Source organism: Stenella coeruleoalba (assembly GCF_951394435.1).
Source record: "Stenella coeruleoalba genome assembly, chromosome: 3".
Classification (NCBI taxonomy): Eukaryota; Metazoa; Chordata; class Mammalia; order Artiodactyla; family Delphinidae; genus Stenella; species Stenella coeruleoalba.
In genome coordinates, this window is record NC_137148.1 from 173,103,023 (window position 1) to 173,122,070 (window position 19,048).

Genomic DNA, 19,048 nt, shown 5'->3' on the forward strand with positions numbered 1-19,048 from the left:
GGGCCCCTGGGGGACCCTGCCCAGCCCCGTCCCACGGGCCACACCCTTCTAAAGGCAGGCTCTGGAATCTGGCCACTCCATGACATCCCGCCCACCCGGGGCAAAGGTGGAGTGAAGTAGGGGCAGGGGTCGCCAGCAAGGGTGGGTTTAGGACAAGGTGGAGGTGATGGTCCCATGCCCACAGGGGTCACTTTCCCAGCATGGGGACAGGGTCAGGCCATGCGGGGTTCAGACGTGGGTCCTGGCAAAAGCCAGACAGAAGTGCCTGGAGACGGGCCCAATACTTCCAACAGAGTGGAGGTGGGGGGCCTTGGACACACGGCCCTGCCCCCTGAGACCCATATCGACACCGAAGGAGGCTGGGGCCGTGGCGGAGGTTGTGTGCTCTCCTGCCCGCGGAGCCGGGCAGGTGGCAGCAGGCCGGCGCCTGGGACGCCCCTTGGGACAAGCAAGTAGCGGCTCCTGGAACCCCACCGGGCTGGAGTGACGGGCTGGAGGCCCCGCCGCGCCCAGGGCCACAGGGCAGAGGGGCCCGTCCTCGCCGGGAAGCTTTGACAGCCCCACTGCCACGGCCAGTCTCCCCAGTGTGGGTCTGGGCAGCAATCGCAAGTGAGAGGAAGGCAATCAGAGGTGCTAGGAAGGAGCCTGGGCCCCATGGCCGAGTGGACAAGTGAGAAGACAGGAAGGGTATAAGTAATGGGATGGGCTGCGAAAGCCGAGGCCGCGCCTCCAGGCTTGGGGGCAGACACAGTCAAGTCCCCCCGGAAGGGCCCTCAGCCCTGGCTCAGCCCCGAGCAGGAGACGGTTGCCATGACTACACTAACAGAGCTTGTTGCCACGGAGGGGAGGGTTCGGGCCAGCCCCACGGGGCTGTTAGGCTCCTGCGCTCCCCGAGGGGGGTCCTAGCTTCGTGTCTGGCCTGGGGGAGCTGAGTCACATGGCCCTTGACCCTGGCCTGCGGGAGTCGTCTTGCTCTGGAGACCCTGTGGCCAAGCTGCCCCAGGCCTGCCCGCACTCTCTGCAGCCCTGGGGCTCTGTGGCCTCGGGGAGCCGAGCAGCTCAGCCCGGCCTGGAACCCCAGCCCCTGGAAAGCAACCTCTCCGGGCAGGGCGGTCGCACCAGAAAACAGGGAAGAAGAGGGCGGCTCCGAGATCCCTGGAACCTCCGTCTCCCCAGAAGCACAGCCTCAGGTGGCAGGAATCATAGCCCCATCACCCCCACTAACCACGAACGAACCGGAGGCTCCTGGCCAGAGGCTCCTGGCTGGCGGACTCCTTTCAGAAACCCCTCAGGGCATCACGTGACAGCGACTGGACCCTCTGCTCACCCTGGGGACAGGCCCGCCACGTGCTGCAGGGCTCCAGGGAAGGCGTCGGGGGTGGCTACGGCGATGGCACTGTAGCCATGGCTGCGGAGGACAGAGGCTGGCCTCTCCCGCACTCGTCTACAGCCAGCGGTGTTTAGGGGTGGGGAGGGTCTGCGTCTGACCCCACCTGGACGCCCGGGGCCACCTCCCCTGCGAGTCACCAGACCCCCACGCCCACGGATGACATGGCCACACAGCTTTGGTGAATACTTTTAAGAGAAGAATTTGTAAAAGTAGTAGCGGTGCCCCAAGGCTCGGGGTGTAGGATCTGGGGCTCAGTGCAGTCCCGGGCGGCCCCTCTGTGTGCAGGCGCAGCCCGGGGGCTGAGCTCGGACCCTCGGGGGAGGCGAGGCTCCAGCTGGGTGGGGGCAGGGCGGGCACCCGGCGCGGGATGGTCACCACTTGAGGAAGACCATGCCCGCCAGGACGGCGTAGCCCAGCACCAGGAAGAGGACCTTGAGCAGCCGGTCGCTCTTCTCCTCCAGCTCCTTGGCCAGGATCTCAAAGAAAGTGACGAAGAGGAACGTACCGCCTGCCAGGCCCTGCAGCACCACGGAGGCCACGCTGCTGGGCACGCCCTGGGCACTCTCGATGCCCAGGCCAAGGCTGATGCCCAGGGGGATCATGGCGCTCACGGTGACGGCCAGCTTGGCAGCATCCCTCAGGGTCATGGCGCTCCTGGCCATGCTGATGCCCAGGGCCACGGCCACCAGCGTCTCGTGGATGGCCACCCCCAAGAACAGGCTCACCACCTTCTCCCCCTCCTCCTGCAGGCCCAGGGCCAGGCCCTCGAAGACCGAGTGGGCCGACAGGGCGAACACCAGGCTGAGGAGCCGCAACGGGCTGGAGCGCGACAGCTCCTGGACACTCAGCCCGTGGCTGTGCATGTGGGGCTCCCCGTAGAGCGCGTGGCCCCGCGAGCCACCCATGAAGGGGCTCTCGTACTCTGAGTCGCTGCCCACGTCCGAGCTGGCGTTGAACGTCTCCAGGTCGATAAAGGCCGGCCTCTCCTTGCGGAAGGTCAGGACAAGCTGCTCCAGGAAGACGGTCATGAAGAAGCCCAGCAGCATGATGGTCTCGGCCAGCGGGTAGTCGGTGCTGATGTGCCCAAGACTCAGGACTTTCTGGAGCTGGAGCAGAGGGCGCGAGAGGGGGAAAAGACGGGCAGAGGTTCAGAGGCGCGACCGCCGAGACCCCGCTGCCCACGCAACAGGTTCTTCAGACGTCACCTTTCAAGTAGCAGAAATACCCAAATCATACAGGTCTTAAAGAGGGGTGGTGGCTCATCCTTGACGGATTTAAAAATAAAGGGACTTCCCTGGTGGTCCAGTGGGTAAGACTGCGCTCCCAATGCAGGGGGCCTGGGTTCAATCCCTAGTCGAGGAACTAGATCCCACATGCACGCCACAACTAAGAAGTCTGCATGCCGCAACTAAGACCCAGCACAGTCAATAAATAAATAAATATTTAAAAATAAAAACTCTATTAGAAAGGGACTAGGCCTCACGTCATGTCCACTATGTCAACCAATTTAAAAAGAGTGTAGTGGGCTGCATCATGACCCCTAAAAGATATGTCCACCAGGAATCTCAGAATGTGACCTTATTTGTCAGAAGGGTCTTTGCAGATATAACTGAGGTGTGATGGGCTGAATTGTGTCTCCCCAACAAAAGGAAATTTCTATATAAAAGTCTCCCAACCCCTAGTGCCTCAAAACTAACCATACGTGGAGACAGGGTTTTTAAACAGGTGATTCAGTTAAAAGGAGGCTGTGAGGGTGGACTTAATCCACTAGGACTGCTGTCCTTACAGGAAGAGGAAGAGCCATCATCTGAAGAGACAGCAAGAGGTGGCCAACTACAAAGCAAGGAGAGAGGCCTCAGGAGGACCAAACCCTGCCAGCACCTTGGTCTCAGACTTGCAGCCTCCAGCCCTGGGAGAGAATAAGTGTCTGCTGTTTAAGCCCCCCGTCTCTGGTCTTCTGTTATGGCCACCCCAGGAAACTCACTCAGACACACAGGGAGAGGCCATGTGACAACAGAGGCAGAGCTGGGGTGATGGAGCCACAAGGTAAGGGACCAAGGACCGCAGACGATCCGCACAAGCTGGGAGGGACACGGGATAGACCTCTCTCACAGCCGGAGGACCCAGCCCACCGACACCTTGGTCTCGGACTTCTGGCCTCCAGACTGGGATATCAGCCAGGGCTTCTGGCCCTGATGCCTGCACGGGGCTGGCTTCCACACAACCCGGAGGCTGTTTCCAGAGCCCCCACCACTCCACCCCACTGGGTGAACATGCTGAGAACGAGCATGAGGCTCGCCGGCACATCCAGCCATCCTCGTCAGATCCTTGAATCAGCGCTGTCCCATAGAACGTTCCGGATGGTGGAAATGTCCTCTATCTGTGCTGTCTGATATGGAAGCCGCTAGCCTCGCGTGGCCCACGAGGACTTGAAATGTGGCTGGCGCGGCTGAGGACTGGCACGTTGAAGTGTGTTTGGCTTCAATTCACTGAAACCTGACCAGCCAGAATGGTGAGCGGCAGCCACACCAGACTGTGAGGCAGACACTCTGGCTGAGGCGGGCAGGTGGCCAGGAGGAGGGGCCTGGCTCACTGAGGCGTGGGGAGTCTGGGGCAGGGGCGCGGCCCAGGAGTGGTTTGGGAAGGACTGTTAGAGGGCCCCGAGCACTGAAGGGGGATGGGGAAGGGCAAGGCCATTGCAGCAGTCCAGGCCTGAGGGGTGGCACTGCGGGAATGTGGGAAACGGCGGGGGGTGGGGGGGTGGGGGGAGGGTGCAGAGGGTGTCAGAGAGGACTCCGATCTCAGCCTCACTGATGCCAAGTGCACAAGTTTCCCACGCTGTGTAACAGAGGAATGCAAGCTTAGCAGCATAAAACACCTCCCAGCCCTCAACGTCAGGGGTCCAGGCACAGGATGGGGCTTGTGGATAAAGCAAATGGCACAGTGTGGCCAGGGACTGAGGGTGGCTCCCAACCAACAGCCAGGGAGACACTGGGCCCTCAGTCTGACAGCCAGGAAGGAACTGAACCCGCCTTACAACCACACGGGCTCAGAGGCCAATCCATCCCCCGTCAAACCTTGAGATGAGACCACAGCCCACCGGATACCTTGATTGCAGCCTCATGAGAGCCGGCAGCAGAGGACCCAGTCAAGTGGTGCCCAGACTGCTGACCCACAGAAACTGTGTAGGAATAAACACGTGTTGTTTTAAGATGCTAAGTTTGTTATAATTTGTTACACAGGAGTAGCTAACTGATACAGGAGTTGAAGAGAGGCCACAGTTGCCAGCTTCAGGACAAAGTGCATGTGTCTGGGGCAGGTGGTCTGGTCAGGTAATGGCTGATGAGCCCACCAGCCGGGAACCCTAGGTCTAGTTCAGACCCCTTGTTTACCAGATAAGACCCAGAGAAGAGACGCAACCAACTCATGGTCACACAGCAAATTCATTTTCTACTTCCCATCACCCTTATAGTGTCAAGGCCCCGACCTTGGTATCAGGGTTGAAAAGCACCAGAGATGGGGAGGGGTAAGATAGGGGTAGGGGATTAAGAAGTACAAACTATTATGTGCAAAATAAATAAGCTACAATGATATACTGTACAGCACAGGAAATATAGCCAATAGTTTATAATAACTATAAATGGAGTATAACCTTTAAAAATTGTGAATCACTATGTTGCACACCTGTAACTTATACAATATTGTACATCAACTATATCTCAATTAGGGAATTCCTTGGCTCTCCAGTGGTTAGGACTCTGTGCTTTCACTGCTGAGGGCCCAGGTTCAGTCCGTGGTCAGAGAACTAAGATCCTCCAAGCCATGCAGCACAGCCAAAAAAAACAAAAACACAACAACTATATCTCAATTATAAAAAAAAAAAAAAGGAAAGAAAAAACAAAAGGCACCAGAGACGACTGGCCATAAGGTGCCAAGGGCTGCTGCTGCCACCTCAGGGAGCCTTACCTTTTCCCTCACGGCCGGCAGTAAAGCATTGAAGCACGTGGCCAGAAAGACCCCGCCTCCAAAGGTGTTGCAGAGTGAGAGGATCTTTTTCGAACGATGGGCCTTCTCAAAATCCGTCTCGATGATCTTCACGGGGAGCAGGGAGCCCAGCAGCATGAAGAAGAACACGCCCACCATGCAAAGGATTTTGGCTACCAACAACTTCACCATGGCGGCGGCCCGGGCTGCTCCGGTCACCGGTCACTGCAGGGCCAAACCATGTGTGGGCGCACACTCCCCTCCCACGACGCGCTACGGGGCCCAGCCAGGCAGCCGGGGGCTCATGCCTCAGTCCAGCCACTGTGAATGTCAGGGGCAACCGCGTCAGCTATTGGACTGGTTATCTGACCAGCTAAAGCAACCAAGCCCATCACCCCCAGTACTTCACCCCATTCCAGGCCTAGCACACGTCCCTGTCTCCTGCAGAAAATTCTCCACGGCTGCACTGTCCAACACAGCAGTCGCTAGCCGAGTGTGTCTGTGTAAGTTAATTAAAATTAAATAAAATGTAGGCAATTCCCTGGCGGTCCAGTGGTTAGGACTCCACGCTTCCACTGCGGGGGGCACAGGTGCGATCCCTGGTTGGGGAACTAAGATCCTGTTATGTGGCACGGCCAAAAAAATTTATTTTAATTAAAAAAAATTATAGAAAATGTAGAATTCATTTCCTCAGTTGCGCTACCCACATTTCAAGTGTTCCATAGCCACTTGAGTCTAGCAGCTGCCCTACTGGACAGCACAGACAGAGAACATTTCCATTGTTGCAGAATGTTCTGGGTCCCACTGCCCTAACATAAAATCCAAAGGCTTTACCCTGAGGCAAAGGCTCTGCACCATCAGCTCGGGCTCCACCTCACCTCACTGGCCTTTGTGGTCCCTGACGGTGGCAAGCCCGTTCCCACCTCAGGGCCTTTGCACCGGTTGTTCTCTTGGCCTGGACCACCTCTCTCCCCTGACCTTCCAATGATGCTTGTCTTTCAGGCCCTCAGGAGGGCCTCCCCCTGCCCTAAATGGCATCCCTTGTACCCACCGCAAGGCCTGGCGCAGAACAGATGCTCAGTAACCGCTGGCTGAACAAACGGATGAGCTGAAGCATGTGGACCTCTTTACGGGGACTCAATAAGCCAAAGGAAAGCAGATCTCGCCCTAGATAGACCCGAAAATGTTCCCATTAGAATGAGGGACTGCGGCTGCTCCCCTGTCCTTAGGCTTTCTCCCCAACCTCCCAGTTCTCACTGCCCGCGTCCCCATGTCAGCTCAGATGCCACCAGTGGAGAGGGGTCTCCTACCCCGTCCCCTGGCATCATTGGTGCTACAGGGAACTACATAATTTAAAGTCTCTTAATGTCATCACTCGCCCTGGGCTGAGACTTCCACGGGAGCAGGGAGTGTGTCTTCCTCAGCCCAGAGCCAGGTACAGTAGGCGCCCAATAAATATCTGCCGAGCGTCGGGATGCCCCAGTCTGTGGCGTGGGGGTGAGGGTGACCTGGACGCCCTCAAACCGGGGGCTGATGGGGCTGGGCAGCGGGAACGGGTTCATTCATTCATCCTTTCACTCAGCACTTATTGAGCGCCTTCTGTGTGTCCCGCGCTGCACTGGGCGCCCCGCTCGAGAGGGGACAAGTCGCGCTCCACCGGGGGAGCCGGACGCAAATCACACAGACCGCCAGTAAAGGCGGGGCCTCGGCTTACGGGCGGCAGAGCCCGCCAGGCCCCGGGCCGCCCCGGCCCCCAGTCCCGCCCCGGCCCACACGTACCTCCGCCGGGTCCTCTCCCGCCGCCGGAGCCGCCCACCGCTCAACCGCCGCGCCGTGTCAACCCCACTGCAGCGTTCCCGGTCTAGTCCCGGCTCGGCGCGCAGCTGCCCACGCCCCACCCACGCCCCTGCCCATTGGCCGTCCCAAGCTCAGCGGGCCAACGTCTCCATTCCATTGGCTGTTACGGCTGCCACTCACTCCGCGACTCCACCTCTCCTACCGGCAAGGGAAAGTAGTTTCCTCCCACTGAGCGGCGGGTACAGCCACCGGGCGGCTCCGGTGGGAAACTCCGACCCTAGCGGAATGGTTCCGCCAGCGTCTGGCTTCCAGAGCTGTCCAGGGGTTCCTGGTGCTGAATCCCGTTCGGATCGAGGTTTGGCCATTGTTAGAAAACGATTTGCTACGGGTGACTGCCTCTCTCGGAGCGTCCTCGCTGCTGATGCCCTTCCCGTCGGTTTAAGATGCAGATTTATCCGTTCAACATCTCTGCCTCCTATGTACCAGGACCTTTTCTAGGAGAACATCTGTCAACAAAACAAGGATCTCTCCTCTTTTGGAGCTTACGTGCTAGGAGAAGACAGAAAATAATCGACAAACATAATAAGTAATAAAATTATGTCAGAAGGTGACAAGCGCTCTGGAATAATAGAGCCCAGTAAGGGTTATCAGAATGCTGGGAGGTGGCTTGGGATGAACACACACACACTACTATACATAAGATAGATAACCAATAAGGACCTACTGTATAGCACAGGGAACTCTACTCAATATTCTGTGATAACCTATATGAGAAAAGAATCTTAAAAAGAATGAATATATGTATATGTATAACTGAACCACTTTGCTGTACACCTGAAATTAACACATTGTAAATCAACTATACTCCAATAAAATTAAAATATATTTTTTTAAAAAAAGAGTGCTGGGTGGTGGATTGCTATTTTAGGTTTTTTAAGGATGTGTATCCAGGAGTGGAATTGCTGGGTCAAATGGATAGTTTTTAGGTGAGGAGGAGACTTTTTTTTTTTTTAATGGGTTGATCCACTGCCCCATAAAAGCAACCAGACTGGGCTTCCCTGGTGGCGCAGTGGTTGAGAGTCCGCCTGCCGATGCAGGGGACACGGCTTCGTGCCCCGGTCCGGGAAGATCCCGCATGCCGCGGAGCGGCTGGGCCCGTGAGCCATGGCCGCTGAGCCTGCGCGTCCGGAGCCTGTGCTCCGCAAAGGGAGAGGCTACAACAGTGAGAGGCCCGCGTACCGCAAAAGAAAAAAAAAAAAAAAGCAACCACACTCATGAAAGAGAGGACTGTATTCATCTGTTAACCAAAATCTTATTGTCAGCCTACCATGAGCCAGGCATAGGGAAAGTTGCTAAGAATAAAGTGGAGAATGCTACAATATGGATGAACCTGGAAGGCATCAGGCTAAGTGAAATAAGACAGTCACAAAAGGATAAATACTGTGTAATCGCACTCATAAGAGGTCCCTAGATTAGTCAAATCCATAGAGACAGAAAGTAGATGGTGGGGGCCAGGGGCCGGGGGAGGGGCTGGGGAGTCAGTGTTTCCTGGGGACAGAGTTTCAGTTTGGGAAGATGAGAAAGTTCTGGAGATGGGTGATGGGGATGGTTGCACAACAATGTGAATGTACTTAATGCCACTGAACTGTACACTTAAAAATGGTTAAAATGGTAAATTTAATGTTATGTATATCTCATCACAATTTTTGAAAATTTTAATAAAATGGAGTGAAAAAGCCCATGCCCTCACAGTTCACAGTCTAGTGGGAGAGACAAGTATTAATGAAATAATAGCATATTATTAGGCAGACTTCTAAGATGGTTCCAAATGATCCCAACATCTTAGGATTCATGTCCTCGTATAATCCCCTCTGCTTAAGGCTGGGCTGCACCCAGCGACTTGATTCCAACAAATAGGATATTGTCAAGTGATAGGATATAATTTCCATGATTAGGTTTCAGAAGACTGACTTCTGTCTTCCTAGACAACTCTCTCTATTGCCTTTTTGCTTTCGTGCTTTGATAAAGCAAGCTGAGATGCTGAAGATGCCCACACTGCAAGAAAGTGAGGGTGACCTCCAGCCAACAGCTGAGACCTTGGCACAAGAGCCTACAAGGAAGTAAATCCTGCCAATGACCACGAGTGATCTTGGAGGGGGGTCCTGCTCCCATTGGGCATTCAGAGGACTGACGCCCAGTGGACACTTTGATTGAAGCCTCTGAGGGACCCTGAAGCTGAGGACTCAGCTAAGTGAACCTGGATTCCTGACCCACAGACACTATGAGATAATAAACGTTGTTATCATAAGCCACTAAGTTTTGGGGAAATTTGTTATGCAGCAAAAGATAACCAATACAGGGACTTCCCTGTTGGTCCAAGGATTAAGACTTTGTCTTTCAGTGAGGGGGGTACGGGTTCGATCCCTGGTTGGGGAGCTAAGATCCCACATGCCAGAAGCAATACTGTAACAAATTCAATAAAGACTTTAAAAATGGTCCATATCAAAAAAAAAGATAACCAATACATATATATAAAGGGAAAACTGTAGGTTGTACTAAGTGTTATGAAGAAAAAAAAGAGAGACAGAGAGACAGTTCTGTGTTAATCAAATAAAGAACAGTGAGAAGTAAGGGGTGAAGAGAGGATGTTTGATGCAAAAGTAGAAAGGAGCTTGTGATATTGGAGGAACTGGAAAGCCAGGCTGTCTGAATATTGGTGAGTGACAAGGACATTCCCAGAGACCATTTTAAGGCATCTGAATTTCCCCATCGATGCAATGTGAGTCAATGATGAAAACTCATTGAAGAGTTTTAAGAAGGTGAAGGTTGTGATTCAACTGATGTTTCAAGGTTATTCTGAGTCCCGTGTAAAGAAAGGATTGTAAGGGAGCGAGAATGAAGGCAGGGAGACCAGTTGGGTCATTTGAAAAAGAACTGATGCTAGTTTAGGTGTAGGTGGGAGGAGGAAGGGAGTGGATGAATTTGAAAGATATCTTGGGTGAATTGACAGGACTTGGTCCTGGTTTGTCTGTGGGCCGTAGGAGTAGGACGTGTCGGGAATGACTTCTAGCTTTCTAGTTTGAGCCACTAGATGGATCCTGGTGTTATTCACTAAAATAGGAAAGACTGGAGGAGGCACAGACATTGGAGGAGTCAAGAGTCTAAGTCTGGCTTTGCAGAGGTTAAGTATGAAATGTCTATGAGTTCTTAACATTTAATGTCACTTTCTGCCTTCACAGAGCTTGCTTCATTATAAGCATGCAATATATGGTAGGTATTTTTTTAAATTGAAGTATAGTTGATTTACAATGTTTTTCAAATTAGTTTTTATTGGCGTATAGTTGATTTACAATGTTGTGTTAGTTTCTGCTGTACAGCAAGGTGACTCAGTTATACATATACATACATCCACTCTTTTTTAGATTCTACTCCCATATAGGTCATTACAGAGTATTGAGTAGAGTTCCCTGTGCTATACAGTAGGTTCTTATTAGTTACAGTGTTGTGTTAATTTCTGCTGTACAGCAAAGTGACGCAGTTATACATATATATATATATATTCTTCTTCATATTCTTTTCCATTATGGTTTATCAGAGGATACTGAATATAGTTCCCTGTGCTATACGGTAGGACATTGTCATTTATCCATCCTATCTATAATAGTTTGTATCTGCTAATCCCAAACTCCCAATCCAACCCTCCCCTGCCTCTCCCCATCTTGGCAACCACAAATCTGTTTTCTATGTCTGTAAGTCTGTTTCTGTTTTGTAGATAAGCTCAATGGACTCACATTTTAGATTCCACATATAAGTGACATCATATGGTATTTGTCTTTCTCTGCCCGACTTACTTCACTTAGTATGATAATCTCTAGGTCCATCCATGTTGCTGCAAGTGGCATTATTTCATTCTTTTTTACAGCTGAGTAGTGTTCCATTGTATTTTGTGTGGTAGCTATTTTTATTAGACACAAAGTGACTTGACTCTTTTTCTGTTTTCTGTAATTCACAACAATAACTAAAAGGATCGTTCATAGTAACAGCACACCAGGTAAGTGCCCACAGGGTGACTCCCTCCTATAGGAGAATTCGTAATGTGCAATATTTATTCATAATTCTTTAGAGCATGAGACTACTCAGAGAAGAAGCTGCAAAGCTTCGGGCTTTTATTCATTCGGACACATTTTTGAAAGCTTCCTAGACGCCAGGACCTACGTAAGAGCAGGTACTGTCAGAGTACAATAAAAAATATATATACTGACAAATCTGACTACATTGAATACTTCAAAAATCTCCCATAGTGAAAGACTCTTATGAATGGGATAAAAAGACAAGTGATAGGCCAGGAGGAAATGTTGATAATAGATGAGACCGAGCTTTTGATAGCAAGCAAACATCCTAAAATGAAAATAGGAAGGGAGGGACTTCCCTGATGGCGCGGTGGTTGAGAATCCGTGTGCCAATGCAGGAGACACAGGTTCGATCCCTGGTCCGGGAAGATCCCACATGCCGCGGAGCAACTAAGCCCGTGTGCCACAACTACTGAGCCCACGTGCCACAACTACGGAAGTCGGCACGCCTAGAGCCTGTGCTCCGCAACAAGAGAAGCCACCGCAGTGAGAAGACCGCGCACCGCAACGAAGAGTAGCCCCCGCTCGCCGCAACTAGAGAAATCCCGCGCGCAGCAACGAAGACCCAACACAGCCAAAAATAAATAAATTTTTTTAATAAATAAAAAATTAAAATGGGAAGGGAAGGGAAGGAACAGACAGTTCTCAGGAGAACAAGCGCAAGAGGTGAATACATATAGGAAAATATGCTCAAGCCATACAGATAATCACAGAAATAGGAAATAAAATCATCTGAACAGGGACTTCCCTGGCTGTCCAGTGGTTAACACTCCGTACTTCCACTGCAGGGGGAACGGGTTCCATCCCTAGTCAGGGAACTAAGATCTCGTGTGCCACGTGACTCGGCCAAAAAAAAAAAAAACCCACCATCTGAACAGCTTTATTGAGGTGTAACTGACGTACAATAAACTATAGATATTCCAAGTATACAATTTGATAAGTGTTGATATATGTACACACCTGTGAAACCATCCTCACAATCAAGATAGTGAACATAAACTACACTCCCTGAAAAAAATGTCCTCCTGCCCCTCCCCAGCCCCGTCTCCCAAGCAACCGCCATTCTGCCATGGTTGCTCAACAGGGTAGTTTCCAGTGTTGGCTTTCTGTTGGCACTGCTCCCAACATTCCTCTGCCTGCCGCTGGGTGGCGATTCATACACATTGCTGTTGGGCAGACAACCACGGGGCGGGAAATTGTACATCCAGGGTTTCTAGGGTATCTAAACGCTCAGCTTTAGAACTTCATATACAGCCGGCTTGTCCCTTTTGGTGCAGAAAAGAGTTAACATAGCAGGCTTAAGATTTTTGTCTTTGCAAAGGCCCTCAGCAGGGTCTGCAACTGGACTCTGGAGGCACCTGCCACCCTCAGTCATCGCGGAGGGGGCTCCCTGTCCCTACACTGTCTGTGCAAACACGTCGTTTACGCTGAACACCTGCTGTCCTCCTAGAGTCTGGGGCCTCGGCTGTGCTGGGCAGAGGTGCCTGAGTGCACAGACCCCCCAGAGAGAACCCCGGGCACCAGGTCTCCATGAGCCTCCTTGGGAACCACACCCCACTCGTGCTGTCACGTCTCGTTTTGCAGGAATTAATTGCATCCTGTGGGACTCCATTGGGAAAGAGCTCTGAAGGCTTGTGCCTGGTCCCCCAGATCCCACCCCAAGCCTTTTTCCTCTGCTGATTTTCCTTCATATCCTCTCGTAAACCATGGCCATGAGGACGATCATTGCTGAGTCTTGGAGACCCCCAATGCAGTTTTGTGATGAATAACCCTTGCTTTTGTCTTTTCATTTTAGCTATTCGGGTGCAATCATCTCACATTATGGTTTTTGTTTTGTTTTGTTTTTTAATTTTGGCTGTGCTGGGTCTCTGTGGTGGTGCACGGGCTCTTCTGTGTGGTGCTCGGACTTCTCTAGTTGCGGCTGTGCAGGCTTAGTTGCGGCATGTGGGATCTTAGTTCCCGGGCCAAGGATCGAACCCGGGCCCCCTGCATTGGGAGCACGGAGTCTTAACCACTGGACTGCCAGGGAAGTCCCTCACATTATGGTTTTAATTAGTGTTCCCTCATGGCTAATGAAATTGAGTCCCTTTTCATGTGTTTATTGGTCAGTTGCATATCCTGGTTTTTGAAATGACTTTCTGTTTTGCCCATCTAAAAAACTGGGTTATTTCTCTTTTTCTTATTGATTCGTAGGAGTACTTTATATTTTTGTCAAGTATATATTGCAAATGCCTTCACCCATTCAATGGCTCACCTTTCCTCTCTCTTTTAAGGCAGTCCAATTTGTTGATTTTTTTTTTTTAATGTATGGTTAGAGCTTAATGTATGGTTAGAGCTTGTATTAGCGTTCTCCAAAGAAATAGAACCAATATAAGATGCCTATCTATCTATCTATCTATATATATAGAGAGAGAGAGACAGAGACAGAGACAGAGATAGAGAGGCAGAGACAGAGAGAGAGAGGAATTTACTTTATGGAATTGGGTCATGCAATCATGTGGGCTGGCATGTCTGAAATCTGCAGGGCAGGCTGACAGGCTGGAGACCCAGGGAAGAGTTGACATTGCAGCTTGAGTCCCAAGGGTGTCTGGAGGCCGAATTCCCTCTTCTCTGGGGAGACCTCAGTCTTTTCTCGTAAGGCCTTCAACTGATTAGATGTGGCCCACCCGCCTTCTAGAGGGTTATCTCTCTACCCAAAGTTTTTTTCTTTACACCTTTATTGGAGCATAATTGTTTTACAATGTTATGTTAATTTCTGCTGTACAACAAAGTGAATCAGCTATATGTATACATACATCCTCATATCCCCTCCCTCTTGAGCCTCCCTCCCACCCTCCCTATCCCACCCCTCTAGGTCATCACAAATCATCGAGCTGATCTCTCTGCGCTATGCAGCAGCTTCCCACTAGCCATCCATCTTATATTTTCTACCCAAAGTTGACCGATTTAAATGTTAATCTCATCTAAAAATACTTCCCCAGCAACATGTAGGCTGGTATTTGACCAAATGTCTGGATGCTGTGGTCTAGCCAAGTGCACACACAAAATTAACTACCACAGTGCATTTTTGTGTTCTCTTCAAGAAAATTTTGCCTGCCTCAAATCATATTTATATATATGTGTGTGTGTGTATACATATATTGGTCTTGCCATGCAGCATGTGGGATATTAGTTCCCTGACCAGGGATCGAACCCATGCCCCCTACAATGGAAGCGTGGAGTCAACCACTGGACCACCAGGGAAGTCCATATTCTATATTTTCTTTTGCCATCTTTCTGGCTTTCCCTTTCATAGATTCCATCTGTTTACATTTCAAAAACAAGCAAAACTAACCCCTGGCATAGACACTGGGGCAGCGTTATCCCTTGGGGGTCATGAGTGGAGATCTTATCCTTTGGGGGTCGTGGGGTCTGTTCTTGGTCTGGGTGCCAATGACAAGGGGGGTTGCTCCCTTTGTGAAAATTCATTGAGCTCTTTGCTTATAATGTGTGCACCTTCGTGCCTGTATGTTACACTTTGATAAAAAAAAAATTTAGGGGGCTTCCCTGGTGGCGCAGTGGTTGAGAGTCCGTCTGCCGATGCGGGGGACACGGGTTCGTGCCCCGGTCCGGGAGGATCCCACATGCCGCGGAGCGGCTGGGCCCGTGAGCCATGGCCGGTGAGCCTGCGCGTCCGGAGCCTGTGCTCTGCAACGGGAGAGGCCACGACAGTGAGAGGCCCGCATACCACAAAAAAAAAAAAAAAAAAAAAAAAAAAAAAAAAAAAAATTTAGGAAGCACAGTCATGAGAGCGAGAGAGAAGGATGACACCCTAAGTCCTCAGGAGCTTACAAAGACCTGGGAACAGCCGTGAGCTGAGCAGAATTTGTGGTTGGTACCCTCAACCTCACCCCCCAAAGGGATTCACATTCTCTGAGCCCATCTCTGACCCCATATCCCATCATGCAATGCAGGATGGCAGCCCTACCACAGCACAAAGCCTCACAAAACATCCCTGGTGAGGAGAACTTAAAATTCTGAAAGGGGAATCAGCTCTAAACGCGCAACCGCAGTCTCTAGGACGCGGGCCGTTTCTAGGCTCAAGCCCCGGTGGTTTCAGGGTTAAACTCAGCCTTGTTCTTTCTGGTCCTGATGCTGCGCGTGGCCCGCAGGGATGGAGGCGGCACCGTCGGGGAGGCAGCGGCGCCGGCGCGCCCCCTGGTGGCCTCAGCTCCTCATCTACGGGGGTCACGTCCGGAGGGCTCGGTGTGTGTTCTGACTTTGAAATAACTGATTTTGCAGGGCTGGCGTCGATTTGGGGGAGGGGTCGGGTCGGGTGGGGAAGCCAACTCAGTTTGGGGTTTCCAAGTTACCTAGGTTGGGATGAAATCTTTGCTGAAAAGATACAGGGGCACTCTGAAGCCAGTGAACAAATAATTATAATTATTATTAGCCACTCTGCCCAGCTGGAGGGATCTTGGTTCCCCAACCAGGGATTGAACCCGGGCCCTCCTCAGTGTAAGCAGGGAGTCCTAACCATTGGACCCCCAGAGAGTTCCCCTGAATAAATTATACATTTTTGCTGGTGGCAAAATTGTTTGGGATATTTGTTTCTTTGACACATTTATCTAGGGCCTACTGTGTGTTGGTAATACTGCAGGACAGGGCTTCTCAGCCTTGGCACTGCTGATTTTCAAGGCCCGGTCATTCTCTGGGGCGGGGGTGCTGTCCTGGACCCTGTGGGGAGTGGAGCAGTACCCCTGGTCCCCACTGTGACAGCCACAGAGGTCCCCCCAGATATCACCTGGTGTCTTTTCTTTTTTTAATATTTATTTATTTATTTATTTTATTCTTGGCTGTGTCAGGTCTTAGTTGTGGCACTCGGGATCTTTCACTGTGGCACACGGGCTCCAGAGTGAATGGGCTCTCTAGTTGTGGCAGGCTCTCTAGCTGTGGCTCCAGCGCTCAGTATTTGCAGTGCGTGGGTTTAGTTGCCCCGCAGCATGTGGGATCTTAGTTCCCTGACCAGGGATCGAACCCATGTCCCCTGCACTGGAAGGTGGATTCTTAACCACTGGACCACCAGGAGAGTCCCTCACCTGGTGTCTTTAGGGGGCAGAATTGCCCCCCGGGTGATACCCCCTGCTTCTGTGACAGAGAGAGACAAACTTTGTTTCCATCTTGTTGCTTCACGGGACTTAATCTGGGTGAGATTTGCAGTCTTGCTCCTAGGAATTATGCACCAAGGCTGTGGAAATGCAGAGAACGGAGCCTTTCTAACCCCGTCAACAGTAGCAGCAGCTGCCTTACATCTCAAGGCTCAACCTATTCCTGGAAGCTTTCTCCAAGGCACAACTTATGCTAAATCTATGTTTAATTGCCTTTTTTTTTTTTTTTTACTCAATGCACTTCTGACAGCAATATTCAGAAATATCCTATTTCTAGCTCGTGTGGGATCAAGCAGTGATTCTCCGTGATACACAACTCATCAAGTTACATAGAGAAGCTGCTGGCTTCTGGGCTTCTGGGATGAGTTGTTGACAATTACTCCTTTTTTTGTTGTTTTTTTTTTCCTTTCCCTCTTCCCCACACTTCCAGCGGTTCCAAAACAGAAAATTTCTGGATCTTTCCTGAACACTTAGACTGGGTGTGGGGTCAATTTGGAAGAGGCTCTGTAGGGCCTCCCAGCGATGGACACACAGGATGGGAGAGAAGGAACAGAGATCGTTTGGGGAGACCTAAGGGGCATAGGTAGATGCTCCTGGAAGATACGGCTCCTATTCCTGTGCTCACCAGTGCCTCTCAACGTGGGCTTCTCCAAACAGGTGTGTCCCAATCCCCTGAGATGCTTGTTTAAAATGCAGAACCAGGGCTTCCCTGGTGGCGCAGTGGTTGGGAGTCCGCCTGCCGATGCAGGGGACACGGGTTCGTGCCCCGGTCCGGGAGGCTCCCGCATGGCGCGGAGCGGCTGGGCCCGTGAGCCGTGGCCGCTGGGCCTGCGCATCCGGAGCCTGTGCTCTGCAACGGGAGAGGCCACAGCAGTGAGAGGCCCGCGTACCGCAAAAAAAAAAAACAAAAAAAAAAAAGCAGAACCAGTAGGGGGCTGGCTTAATAAATTCAGGAGACTACATAGACTGGACCAGTAGTTCTCAAACTCTGTGGGGCGTTCAGCAGCATCCCTGGTCCCTACGCACTTGATACCAGGAGCATCCCTCAGTCCTGACATCCAAAAATATCTCCAGATATCGCCCAGTTTCCCCTGGGAAGGCAGGGTTACCCCTGCGGACAATCCACCCTAGGTGAATTGTCAGTTTATGGGGGCGGGATGCAGGTACCAGTGATAAGGATTCTCAGACGATTTTGGCCCGGGTGGGGACCACTTAATCCTCCGCTCTGATCTGGGGGCCACCAGCCAATCCTTACTAATCACAGACAAGGAGGAAACAGGCTTAACTGGCACCATGAAGCTTTAAGATTTTGCTAAAAGCACGTTCTAGAAGGTTTGTAAAGCCTTAGAAGGATGCTGGGATTTTTCTCTCTCCTTTCTGAAGAATTCTTGCTCAAATGGATTGATGTAAATTGGGACCCATGTGGAGGTGAGCCAGGTTGGGGGACGGGGGAGGGTCAGTGAAGACCCAAGATGCCGGGACTCCTGCCAGACCTGGGACCTGCTGATTCAGTTTTGAATGTGACAGCCCTTTATGGAGGCTGTGAGGCTAGGCAATCAGGTCCCTCTGGTTGGCTGGAAGACTTGGCCAAGCTCAAGCCTGTGGTGGAAGGCTATAAGGCACCCCAATAACCCCCACCTCCTGGTGGTCATGCCCTGCATAATCCCCTCCCGTCAGGTGTGGACGAGACCTGTGACTCACTTCTAACCAACAGTATAGGCGATGACTGCCATTCCCAAGATTCCATCATGGTACCTAAGATTCTGTCCTGCTAGCTGACTCCCTCTAGATTCTCTCTCCCCTGCTGGCTTTGAGGAAGCAAGTGGCCATGGGGGGGAGGGGTGTGGTTGTGGAAGACTAACTATCGATCCCCAGAGATGTCCATGTCTTAATCTCTGGAACCTGTGAGTATGGTACCTTACATGGCAAAAGGGACTTTGCAGGTGGGATTAAATTAAGGACCTTGAGATGGGGATGATCCTGGCTCACCCGAGGGGGGGGGGTCCAGTGTCATCACAGGGGCTGTTATAAGAAGGAGGGAGAGGGAGATTCAACACAGACAAAAGGGGAGAGGCCACGTGAAGACAGAGGCAGAGACTGGGGTGATGCGGCCACAAGCCCAGGACACCGCAGCCCCCATAAGCTGGGGGAGACAGGAAGGCTCCCCCTCTGGAGCCTCTGGTGGGAGCTCTGCCCTGTGACACCTTGCTTTGGGACTGGACAAACTGATTTCATGCTTCTGGCTTCTAGAACTACAAGAGAGTCAATGTGTGCTCGTTTAAGCCACCGAGTCTGTAGTAATTTGTTATGGCAGCCCCAGGAAATGAACACAGGAGGCCTTGGTGGTGCAGAGCTGAGGGAGGCCAGGCCTCAACCCACAACGTAAGGACTGAAGTCTGCCAGCGACCTGTGGGCAGATGAGAACGTGGCCTTGGCTGAGACCCTGAGCAGAGGCCCTGCTGGTTTCTGACCCATAGAAACTAGGAAGTAACCAGTGTACTGTTTTAAGCCTCTAAGTTCGTGGCGCTTTGTTATGCAGAAATACATAACGGATACCAAGCCTTTGATGGGGTTTGGCAGGATGAAGAAGGCCCATGTAT

General features: G+C 51.7%; 1 protein-coding gene across 2 annotated transcripts; it reads right to left on the reverse strand.

Annotated features, from left to right (window-relative positions):
- Positions 1 to 1,571: 1,571 nt before the first annotated feature.
- Positions 1,572 to 7,259, reverse strand: SLC39A3 (solute carrier family 39 member 3). 2 transcript variants are annotated; one of them, XM_079917070.1, is made up of 4 exons: positions 7,154 to 7,259; positions 6,426 to 6,541; positions 5,357 to 5,599; positions 1,572 to 2,496 (listed from the first exon to the last, which is right to left on the reverse strand). In XM_079917070.1, the coding sequence occupies exons 3-4, from the start codon at positions 5,564 to 5,566 to the stop codon at positions 1,762 to 1,764; spliced, it is 945 nt and encodes a 314-aa protein (XP_079773196.1). In that variant the 5' UTR covers positions 5,567 to 5,599; positions 6,426 to 6,541; positions 7,154 to 7,259; the 3' UTR covers positions 1,572 to 1,761. The 2 variants fall into 2 exon arrangements, with proteins under 2 accessions (XP_079773196.1, XP_079773195.1); XM_079917069.1 differs by having other exon boundaries at positions 5,357 to 5,695.
- Positions 7,260 to 19,048: the final 11,789 nt, after the last annotated feature.